The 12,143-nt window shown below is 41.7% G+C and overlaps 1 protein-coding gene across 2 annotated transcripts in view; it reads right to left on the bottom strand.

Annotated features, from left to right (window-relative positions):
* The window catches only part of ADGRE1 (adhesion G protein-coupled receptor E1), a 94,955-nt gene that overhangs the window by 64,668 nt on the left and 18,144 nt on the right, over window positions 1-12,143 (bottom strand). For both annotated transcript variants that reach the window (XM_018050945.1, XM_018050946.1), the window contains exons 7-10: window positions 9,898-10,044; window positions 7,543-7,689; window positions 2,944-3,099; window positions 931-1,077 (exon numbers count right to left, since the gene is read on the bottom strand). In XM_018050945.1, coding sequence (XP_017906434.1) covers window positions 931-1,077; window positions 2,944-3,099; window positions 7,543-7,689; window positions 9,898-10,044 — 597 coding nt within the window. The remainder of the gene's footprint in view (window positions 1-930; window positions 1,078-2,943; window positions 3,100-7,542; window positions 7,690-9,897; window positions 10,045-12,143) is intronic.

Raw genomic sequence — 12,143 nt, 5'->3', positions numbered from 1 at the left:
GGCTGGTTCTTTAGCACCTGGGAAGCCCCCAGGAAGCGTATGCACCCAACACAATCAGAGCTGTCCACAAAAGCCCCATGCCTGAGAGCCTGAGCACATTACCTGTAAAGGTGAAATGACCAGGCTTTCCAGGGAACCAATTATTTTCAGGCTGAGTTACAAATGTTCTTTATCTTGGGAAATAGTTTGTATTTTCCAAAGATAGTTGAAACAATGTGTTTCATTCCTAATGCCCTTAATTCAATGTCCTTTCTTTGATACTCCTTCCATTAACCAAGGAGACTTATATTTCCTCCCCTTGAATCTGAGCATGCTTGTGACTGCAGTGGTGGTGACACTAGGTCATAAAAATACCATGCCAAGTCATCACAATATCACACACTTCCACCAGGTTCTCTTGAGATGCCCATGCTTGACTCAGCTGCCATACTGTGAGGAAGCTCAACTAGCCATGCTCTCATGGAGAAGAACTTAAACCCGCAGCTTACAACTCTGGCAGAGCTGCCAGCCAACAGCCAGCACCACCTTCACCTTGTGATTGAGCCCCTTTCAACGTGGATCCTGTAACCTCTGTTGAGCCAACACAACTGTCACTGCATGACAGAATGTCAAGCCATCATCAGCAAACTCAACCCAAATACATGACTGTATTTTGTTTGTTGTCTGATTCTCTCACCATGATAAGAAGTTCCAGCAGAATAAATGTTTTTTTCTGTGTTATCACAGTATCCTCCATCGCTAGAATAATGCTTGGCATACAGTAGGTGCTCAAGAAGTGTTTGTTGAATGAATGCATGAATGAATCAATTGCTATTGGCTTCAGCTTTGCATAGAGGGCTTTGAACTCAGCTAAGACCCACCTCAACTTCTCACAGCTTCTGACTTTTCAAACACATTGGACTTGATTCCCCAGAAGACCCCTGCAAATACCTTCACACATCTCTCCTTGCCCTGGGAAACTTTTCCTTCCACTTCTGGATTGAAAACCCGGGTTGCAGACACAAGAGTAGCTTCCAAGACTATTGTGGCAAGTCGAATGCTCTGGGCAACTTCTGGAATTGGCACATTCATCCACATCTGGTGAGTAGAAATGAAAGCCCGGGTTAAGGTAGAAGAAGCAGTGAGAACAGAACACTGCAAACAGGAGATTCATCCCACCTGTTCTACACCAGATGTTCCCTCCACCAATATCCAGAGTTTTTCAATCTTTCTAACTTCCCTTACCCTTAGGCATAACATGAGAATAAATTCTGGCCAATTGTATGCAAGCAAATGGCTGGCATTTGTTTCAAACCGTAATGATTATAGATTGCAGAAATGGGTGTCATCTTTTACTCCTCCCTGTGTCCGCACTTTGGGATGAAGTCTGTGCTACACAGTGTGACCTTGTCACTCCTCTCTTTAAGACGTGCAGTTTGGTTGACCAGTCCTTGACTCTAGCTGGCTCTATAACTTGCACTGTCCAATTGAAATGGCAGAAGCAATGCGGTGCCACTTCCAGACTTAGACCTCAAGAAACCTATTTACTTCTGCTCATACATTGGGCCCCTTGCCTCTGCCATTTGAACAAACCTCAGGCTAATAAGAAAAAGACAAAGGGAAAGAGAGATGGATCATCCCAGATGAGTCCCAGATATGTGAGATGGCCCAGCCATGATTGGCAAAGCTGTCACACAGCTGACCACAAACACATGAAAAGCCCAGGGGAGACCGGAAGAACTGAGCAGCAGTCTAACCTAAGGTGCCAAAACACCAAAAAGAGATTTAAAATTGCAGTTGTTTCAGCCAGTAACTTTTGGGGTGATTTGTTACTCAGCGATAGCTAACTGCTTCAAATAGATCAGAAATGTCAGAGATGACTTCAAGTGTCTCTAACTTCAAGATGATGTATCCAAGATTCATCCTCACTAAAAATAAATAATAGTGTTGTGCAGACTCAGGAAATTGGAGGCCTTAACTCCAGGGGAGAGTGTTACATACTGGCTGCAGTGTAAATGATAGATTTGAGGGAGCACCATTAGAAACAATGAGAAGACTGCTGCAATAATGTTGGACCTAAACCAAGGATGGAAAAGAGTGGAAAGATTCAAGACACATTTAGCAGGTAGATTGCCCAATGACATGATGAATCATTTAATATGGAAAAAGAGCAAGGATCAAGAATAACTCACAGGTCTTCATGCAAATACCTTTCAGGGAAAAGTTCTAACATTTGGGTCTGAGATCTCCCTGGGAAGGAGTGTCTCTATCTCAGTACTATTTACATTTGGGATCAAGCATTCTTGCTTGCGGGAAAGTTATTCTGTGCATTGGAGGAGGTTTAGCAGGATCTCTGGTCTCTACCCACCAGTTGACAGTGACACATCCAACACGGCACCACCACCAGTTTGGACAAGAGTGTCTCCAGACATTGTCAATACCACCCTCGCCCGCAGCAGGGCAAAAATCAGGCTAGGGACTGAGTCCTCCAGTACTCTCAAATACTGCTTGACCCACTGCTCTACTCATAGTACACCCTCAACAAGAGTTCAAACTCATGTTTTTCTACTTACTAGCTGTGTATCCTTGAGCTAATCACTTTACCTTTCTGGGCCTTAATTGGTACATTCCTAAAATGGAGATCAAAACCTCTAGCTCACAGGATCATCAGCTAAAGTGCTTAATTAAAGGAGTAGCTAAAAGAAATCAGGTTCTCTGTACATTCACAGGTGTAGTTTCCAGAGCTGAATCCAACTTTGCAGCTGCAACGGTAGCTTCCCAAAGAGTTGGTGCACTCAGAATGCTCTGGGCAGACCCCATGGGAGAGGCATTCATTAATGTCTGAGGAGTAGTGGAGGAGAGTGAGCAGACCAAAGATTAGGTGTCCAAGTTTAGCACACTATGTACTCAACTCAATAGGAGTAGTCTACAAAAGACCCAAGCCTGAGAATCTGAGCTCATTACCTGTACAGGCAAAATGACCTGGCTTTCCAGAGGTCCAGTTATTTCCAGTGGGAGAAGAGAAACCAGTCAAACAGCTGCACTCATATCTTCCTGGAAGGTTTCTGCAGATTGAGTTAGGACCACAAAGTGGGGGCCTTTGAGAACATTCATTTATATCTGGAGAGAAAGAGTCAAAGTTTCACTTTCAGTCTGTATGTGTCCGCTGTTTTGAGGTGGGTCTCTTGTAGGCAGCATACATAATTATCAAAGGATCAATCCAAGATGAAGATATAACAATTATAAATATATATGCACCCAACATAGGAGCAATATGTAAGACAAATGCTAACAAGCATGAAAGGGGAAATTAACAATAACACAATAATAGTGGGAGACTTTAATACCCAACTCACACCTATTGACAGATCAACTAAACAGAAAATTAACAACGAAATGCAAACTTTAAATGATACAATAGACCAGTTAGACCTAATTGATATATATAGGACGTTTCACCCCAAAACAATGAATTTCACTTTTTCTCAATTGCTCACGGAACCTTTTCCATGATAGTTCACATCCTGGGCCATAAATCTAACCTTGATAAATTCAAAAAAACCGAAATCATTCCAAGCATCTTTTCTCACCATAATGCACTAAGATTAGATCTCAATTACAGTAGAAAAACTATTAAAAATCCCAACATATGGAGGCTAAACAACACACATCTGAATAACCAACAAATCACAGAAGAAATCAAAAAAGAAATCAAATTATGCATAGAAACGAATGAAAATGAAAACACAACAACCCAAAACCTATGGGACACTATAAAAGCAGTGCTTAGAGGAAAGTTCATAGCAATACAGGCATACCTCAAGAAACAAGAAAAAAAAGTCAAATAAATAACCTAACTCTACACCTAAAGCAACTAGAAAAGGAAGAATTGGAGAACCCCAGAGTTAGTAGAAGGAAAGAAATCTTAAAAATTAGGGCAGAAATAAATGCAAAAGAAACAACAGAGACCATAGCAAAAATCAACAAAGCCAAAAGCTGGTTCTTTGAAAGGATAAATAAAATTGACAGACCATTAGCCAGACTCATCAAGAAACAAAGAGAGAAAAATCAAATCAATAAAATTAGAAATGAAAATGGAGAGATCAAAACACACAACACAGAAATACAAAGGATCATAAGAGACTACTATCAGCAATTATATGCCAATAAAATGGACAATGTGGAAGAAATGGACAAATTCTTAGAAAAGTACAACTTTCCAAAACTGAACCAGGAAGAAATAGAAAATCTTAACAGACCCATCACAAGCATGGAAATTGAAACTCTAATCAGAAATCTTCCAGCAAACAAAAGCCCAGGTCCAGACGGCTTCACAGCTGAATTCTACCAAAAATGTAGAGAAGAGCTAACACCTATCCTACTCAAACTCTTCCAGAAAATTGCAGAGGAAGGTAAACTTCCAAACTCATTCTATGAGGCCACCATCACCCTAATACCAAAACCTGACAAAGACGCCACAAAAAAAGAAAACTGCAGGCCAATATCACTGATGAACATAGATGCAAAAATCCTCAACAAAATTCTAGCAATCAGAATCCAACAACACATTAAAAAGCTCATACACCATGACCAAGTGGGCATTATCCCAGGGATGCAAGGATTCTTCAATATCCGCAAATCAATCAATGTAATTCACCACATTAACAAATTGAAAAGTAAAAGCCATATGATTATATCAATAGATGCAGAGAAGGCCTTTGACAAAATTCAACATCCATTTATGATAAAAACTCTTCAGAAAGCAGGAATTAAAGGAACATACCTCAACATAATAAAAGCTATCTATGACAAACCCACAGCAAACATTATCCTCAATGGTGAAAAATTGAAAGCATTTCCCCTAAAGTCAGGAACAAGACAAGGGTGCCCACTTTCACCGCTACTATTCAACATAGTTCTGGAAGTTTTAGCCACAGCAATCAGAGCAGAAAAAGGAATAAAAGGAATCCAAATTGGAAAAGAAGAAGTAAAACTCTCACTGTTTGCAGATGACAAGGTCCTCTACATAGAAAACCCTAAAGACTCCACCAGAAAATTACTAGAGCTAATCAATGAATATAGTAAAGTTGCAGGATATAAAATCAACACAGAGAAATCCCTTGCATTCCTATACTCTAATAATGAGAAAGTAGAAAAAGAAATTGAACAAACAATTCCATTCACCATTGCAATGAAAAGCATACAATATTTAGGAATATACCTACCTAAAGAAACTAAAGACCTATATATCGAAAACTATAAAACACTGCTGAAAGAAATCAAAGAGGACACATAGATGGAGAAATATACCATGTTCATGGATTGGAAGAATCAATATAGTGAAAATGAGTATACTACCCAAAGTAATCTACAGATTCAGTGCAAACCCTATCAAGCTACCAGCGGTATTTTTCACAGAACTTGAACAAATAATTTCAAGATTTGTATGGAAATACAAGAAACCTCGAATAGCCAAAGCAATCTTGAGAAAGAAGAATGGAACTGGAGGAATCAACTTGCCTGACTTCAGGCTCTACTACAAACCCACAGTCATCAAGACAGTATGGTACTGGCACAAAGACAGAAATATAGATCAATGGAACAAAATAGAAAGCCCAGAGATAAATCCACAACCTATGGACACCTTATCTTCGACAAAGGAGGCAAGAAGATACAATGGAGTAAAGACAATCTCTTTAACAAGTGGTGCTGGGAAAACTGGTCAACCACTTGTAAAAGAATGAAACTAGATCACTTTTTAACACCCCACACAAAAATAAACTCAAAATGGATTAAAGATCTAAACAGAAGACCAGAAACTATAAAACTCCTAGAGGAGAACATAGGCAAAACACTCTCTGACATAAATCACAGCAGGATCCTCTATGATCCACCTCCCAGAATACTGGAAATAAAAGCAAAAATAAACTAATGGGATCTAATTAAAATTAAAAGCTTCTGCACAACAAAGGAAACTATAAGCAAGGTGAAAAGACAGCCTTCTGAATGGGAGAAAACAATAGCAAATGAAGCAACTGACAAACAACTAATCTCAAAAATATACAAGCAACTTATGCAGCTCAACTCCAGAAAAATAAACATCCCAATCAAAAAATGGCCAAAGAACTAAATAGGCATTTCTCCAAGGAAGAGATACGGATGGCTAACAAACACATGAAAAGATGCTCAACATCACTCATTATCAGAGAAATGCAAATCAAGACCACAATGAGGTACCATTTCACACCAGTCAGAATGGCTGCGATCCAAAAGTCTGCAAGCAATAAATGCTGGAGAGGGTGTGGAGAAAAGGGAAACCTCCTACACTGTTGGTGGGAATGCAAACTAGTACAGCCACTATGGAGAACAGTGTGGAGATTCCTTTAAAAATTGCAAATAGAGCTGCCTTATGACCCAGCAATCCCACTTCTGGGCATACACACCGAGGAAACCAGAATTGAAAGAGACACATGTACCCCAATGTTCATTGCAACACTGTTTATAATAGCCAGGACATGGAAACAACCTAGATGTCCATCAGCAGATGAATGGATAAGAAAGCTGTGGAACATATACAAAATGGAGTATTACTCAGCCATTAAAAAGAATATGTTTGAAACAGTTCTAATGAGGTGGATGAAACTGGAGCCAATTATAAAGAGTGAAGTAAGCCAGAAAGAAAAATACCAATACAGTATACTGACACATATATACAGAATTTAGAAAGATAGTAATGATGACCCTGTATGCGAGACAGCAAAAGAGACACAGATGTATAGAACAGACTTTTGGACTCTGAGGGAGATGGAGAGGGTGGGATGATTTGGGAGAATGGCATTGAAACATGTATACTATCATGTAAGAAATGAAGTGCCAGTCTATGTTCGATACAGGATACAGGATGCTTGGGGCTGGTGCATGGGGATGATCCAGAGAGATGATATGGGGTGGGAGGTGGGAGGGGGATTCAGGATTGGGAGCTTGTATACACCTGTGGTGGATTCATGTCAATGTATGGCAAAACCAATACAGTATTGTAAAGTAAAATAAATAAATAAAATTAATTCTCCATGAAAAAAAAAAAAAAGCTCATGTGGAGAAGAACTAAGACCTCCAGCCCACAGCTTCATTCTGCACCAGCTTTAACTTGTGAGTGAGCAACCCTTTAAAGTGGATCTTCTGCCCCAGCTGAACCAGCTCAACTGACACTTTGTGGAACAAAGTCAAGTCATCCTCACCAAAGTCAGCCCAAATAGCGGATGCATGCATGTATGTTGCTTATCATCTGGTTCTCCCCAACCTCAACAAGGAGTTTCAGGAGAACAAATATTTTTGCCTGTGTTACTCACTACAGTATCCTCCATTCCTTGAATAGTTCTTTTCTATGTAGCAGGTGCTCAACAAGTGTTTGTTGAATGAATGCATGAGGGATGAATTGGCTTCAGTTCTGCAAACAAGACTTTGAACTCAGCTGAGACCTACCTCAACTTCTAACTCTTCCTCCAGCACTGCTGTCTTTCCAAACAGATTGGACTTGACTCCCCAGAAGACCACTGCACCTACCTTGACATATCTCCCCTGGTCCCTGGAAACTCTTCTTTCCACTTCTAGATATATACCCTGAGTTGCAGACACAAGAGTAGTTTCCAAGACTGTTGTGGCAAGTCGAATGCTCTGGGCAACTTCTGGGATTGGCACATTCGTCCACATCTGGTGAGTAGAAATGAAAACTCAGATCAAGGCAGAGGAAGAAGCAAGGACATGGGACTGCAAACAGGAGATTCACTCCACCTGTTTGCCACCTGATTCTCCCAAATACCCAGACTTTCCCTTCTCCAACACCTCCCTTGCAGTGAGTCATGACGTGAGAATAAATTCTGGCCAACTGTATGCACACACAAAACGGTGGCAAATAGTTTCAAGCCACAATGATCATTGATTGCAGAAATGGCTGTCATCATTTACTCCTCCCCGTGTCCACATCTTGGGATGAGGTTCGTGCTACACAATGCGACTTGTCACTCTTCTCTTTAAGATGTGGGGTTTGGTTCACCACCTCTTCACTCTCTCTGGTTCTGTGACTTGCTTTGAACCAATAAATACAGCAGAAGTAAAGTGGTGCCATTTCCAAACTTAGACCTCAAGAAGCCTATTTGTTTCTGCTTCTACACTGGGCCCCTTGCCTCTACCACATGAACAAACCCCAGGATAACAATGAAAAATACAAGGTAGAAGAGAGATGGATCATCCCAGATGATTCTCAGATATGTGAGACAGCCCAGCCAAGATCAGCAAAGCTGACACACAACTGACCACAAACACAGGAACAAGCCCAGTGGACAATTAAAGAACTGACCAGCAGAGCCTAACTCAGACTGCCAACACATGGTGAAGAGACAACGAAATGGTGTTTGTCTCAGCCACTAACCTCTGGGATGATTTACTACTCAGCAATAGCTAACTCCTACAAATAGACCAGAAACATCAGAGATGACTTCAAATATCTCCAATCAAAATCAGGTAGAAAATCATCATCTCTACCTCATAGCATCATCAAATGAAGTTCTTAATTAACTGAATAGCTAAGGAAGATCAGATTCTCCACACCTTCACTGACTGTGCATGTTAGAACTGAATTGAACTTGGCAGCTGCAATGGTAGCTTAACAGTTGGTGCACTCAGAATGCTCTGGGAAGACCCCACAGGAAAGGCGTTCATTAACACCTGAGGAGCAGCAGAGAAGAGTGAGCAGATGAAGATTAGGTGTCTAAGGTAAGAACACATATGTGTGCATGCGTGCTAAGTCACATCAGTCGTGTCTGAATCTCTGTGACCCTCAGGGCTATAGCCCACCAGGCTCCTCTGTCCATGGGATTCTCCAGGCAAGAATACTGGAGTGGGTTGCCATGCCCTCCTCAAAGGGATCGTCCGGACCCAGGGATCAAACCTGTGTCTCCTGCATTTGTAGGCTGGTTCTTTAGCACCTGGGAAGCCCCCAGGAAACGAATGCACCCAACACAATTGGAGCTGTATACAAAAGACCTATGCCTGAGAGCCTGAGCACATTACCTGTACAGCTGAAATGACCTGGCTTTCCAGGAATCCAATTATTTCCAGAGTCACAGTTACAAATTTTCTTCATCTTGGGAAATAGTTTGTATTTTCCAAAGATAGTTGAAACAATGTCTTTTATTCCTAATGCCCTTAATTTAGTGCCCTTTCTTTGATACTCCTTCCATCAACCAATGAGGTTTATATTTCCTCCCCTTGAATCTGAGCATGCATGTGACTGTGGTGGTGGTGACACTAGGTCATAAAAATACCATGCCAAGTTATCACAATATCACACACTTCCACCTGGTTCTCTTGAGATGCCCATGCTTGACTCAGCTACCATACTGTGAGGAAGCTCAACTAGCCATGAAAAAAAAAAAAAAAGCTCTCGTGGAGAATAACTTAAACCTCCAGTTTACAACTTTGGCAGAGGTGCCAGCCAACAGCCAGCACCACCTTCACCTTGTGAGTGAGCCCCTTTCAACGTGGATCCTCTAGCTCTCAGTTAAGCCAACACAACTGTCACTGCGTGGAAGAATGTCAAGCCATCAGCAGCAAACTCAGCCCAAATACATGATTGTATTTTGTTTGTTGTCTGATTCTCACCATGATAAGAAGTTCCAGTAGAATAAATACTTTTTTCTGTGTTATCACAGTATCCTCCATCCCTAGAATAATGCTTGGCATACAGTAGGTGCTCAAGAAGTGTTTGTTGAATGAATGCATGAGGGATGAATTGGCTTCAGCTCTGCAAACAAGACTTTGAACTCAGCTGAGACCTACCTCAACTTCTAACTCTTCCTCCAGCACTGCTGTCTTTCCAAACAGATTGGACTTGATTCCCCAGAAGACCCATGCACCTACCTTGACATGTCTCCCCTGGTCCCTGGAAACTCTTCTTTCCACTTCTGGATATATACCCTGAGTTGCAGACACAAGAGTAGTTTCCAAGACTGTTGTGGCAAGTCGAATGCTCTGGGCAACTTCTGGGATTGGCACATTCGTCCACATCTGGTGAGTAGAAATGAAAACTCAGATCAAGGCAGAGGAAGAAGCAAGGACATGGGACTGCAAACAGGAGATTCACTCCAACTGTTTGCCACCTGATGCTCCCAGATTTTCCCCTTCTCTAAAACTTCCCTTGCTGTGAAGCATGATGTGAGAATAAACTGTGGACAACTGTATGCACACTCAAAACGGTGGCAAATAGTTTCAAGCCATAATGATCACTGATTGCAGAAATGGCTGTCATCATTTACTCCTCCCTGTGTCCACACCTTGGGATGAGGCTCGTGCTACACAATGCGACCTTGTCACTTTTCTCTTTAAGATGTGGGGTTTGGTTCACCACCTCTTCACTCTCTCTGGTTCTGTGACTTGCTTTGAACCAATAAGTACAGCAGAAGTAAAGTGGTGCCAGTTCCAATCTTTGTTTCTGCTTCTACACTGGGCCCCTTGCCTCTACCACATGAACAAACCCCAGGATAACAATGAAAAATACAAGGTAGAAGAGAGATGGATCATCCCAGATGATTCTCAGATATGTGAGACAGCCCAGCCAAGATCAGCAAAGCTGACACACAACTGACCACAAACACAGGAACAAGCCCAGTGGACAATTAAAGAACTGACCAGCGAGCCCAACTCAAAGTGCCAACACATGGTGAAGAGACAACGAAATGGTGTTTGTCTCAACCCCTAACCTCTGGGATGATTTATTACTCAGCAATAGCTAACTGCTACAATTAGACCAGAAACATCAGAGATGACTTCAAATATCTCCAATCAAAATCAGGTAGAAAATCATCATCTCTACCTCATAGCATCATCAAATGAAGTTCTTAATTAATTGAATAGCTAAAGAAGACCAGATTCTCCACACATTCACTGACTGAGGATGTTAGAGCTGAATTGAACTTGGCAGCTGCAATGGTAGCTTAACAGTTGGTGCACTCAGAATGTTCTGGGAAGACCCCACAGGAAAGGCGTTCATTAACGTCGGAGGAGCAGTGGAGAAGAGTGAGCATATAAAGATTAGGTGTCTAAGGTAAGAACACATATGTGTGCATGCGTGCTAAGTCACTTCAGTCGTGTCTGAGTCTCTGTGACCCTATGGGCTGTAGCCCACCGGGCTCCTCGGTCCATGGGATTCTCCAGGCAAGAATACTGGAGTGGGTAGGCATGCCCTCCTCAAAGGGATCTTCCTGACCCAGGGATCAAACCTGTGTCTCCTGCATTTGTAGGCTGGTTCTTTAGCACCTGGGAAGCCCCCAGGAAACGTAAGCACCCAACACAACTGGAGCTGTTCACAAAAGACCCATGCCTGAGAGCCTGAGCACATTACCTGTACAGCTGAAATGACCTGGCTTTCCAGGAATCCAATTATTTCCAGAGTCACAGTTACAAATTTTCTTCATCTTGGGAAATAGTTTGTATTTTCTAAAGATGGTTGAAACAATGTCTTTCATTCCTAATGCCCTTAATTCAGTGTCCTTTCTTTTATACTCCTTCCATCAACCAATGAGGTTTATATTTCCTCCCCTTGAATCTGAGGATGCATGTGACTGTGGTGGTGGTGACACTAGGTCATAAAAATACCATGCCAAGTCATCACAATATCACACACTTCCACCTGGTTCTCTTGAGATGCCCATGCTTGACTCAGCTGCCATACTGTGTGGAAGCTCAACTAGCCATGCAAAAAACAGCTCTCATGGAGAAGAACTTAGACCACCAGCTTACAACTCGGGCAGAGCTGCCAGCCAACAGCCAGCACCACCTTCACCTTGTGAATGAGCCCCTTTCAATGTGGATGCTCTAGCCCCCAGTTGAGCCAACACAACTGTCACTGCATGGAAGAATGTCAAGCCATCATCAACAAACTCAACCCAAATACATGATTATATTTTGTTTGTTGTCTAATTCTGTCACCATGATAAGAAGTTCCAGTAGAATAAATGTTTTTTTCTGTGTTATCACAGTATCCTCCATCCCTAGAATAATGCTTGGCATACAGTAGGTGCTCAAGAAGTGTTTGTTGAATGAATGCATGAATGAATCAATTGCTATTGGTTTCAGCTTTGCATATGAGGGCTTTGAACTCACCTAAG

This window comes from Capra hircus, chromosome 7 (assembly GCF_001704415.2).
Source record: "Capra hircus breed San Clemente chromosome 7, ASM170441v1, whole genome shotgun sequence".
NCBI lineage: Eukaryota > Metazoa > Chordata > Mammalia > Artiodactyla > Bovidae > Capra > Capra hircus.
This window is presented reverse-complemented; position numbering and strand designations above follow the sequence as displayed.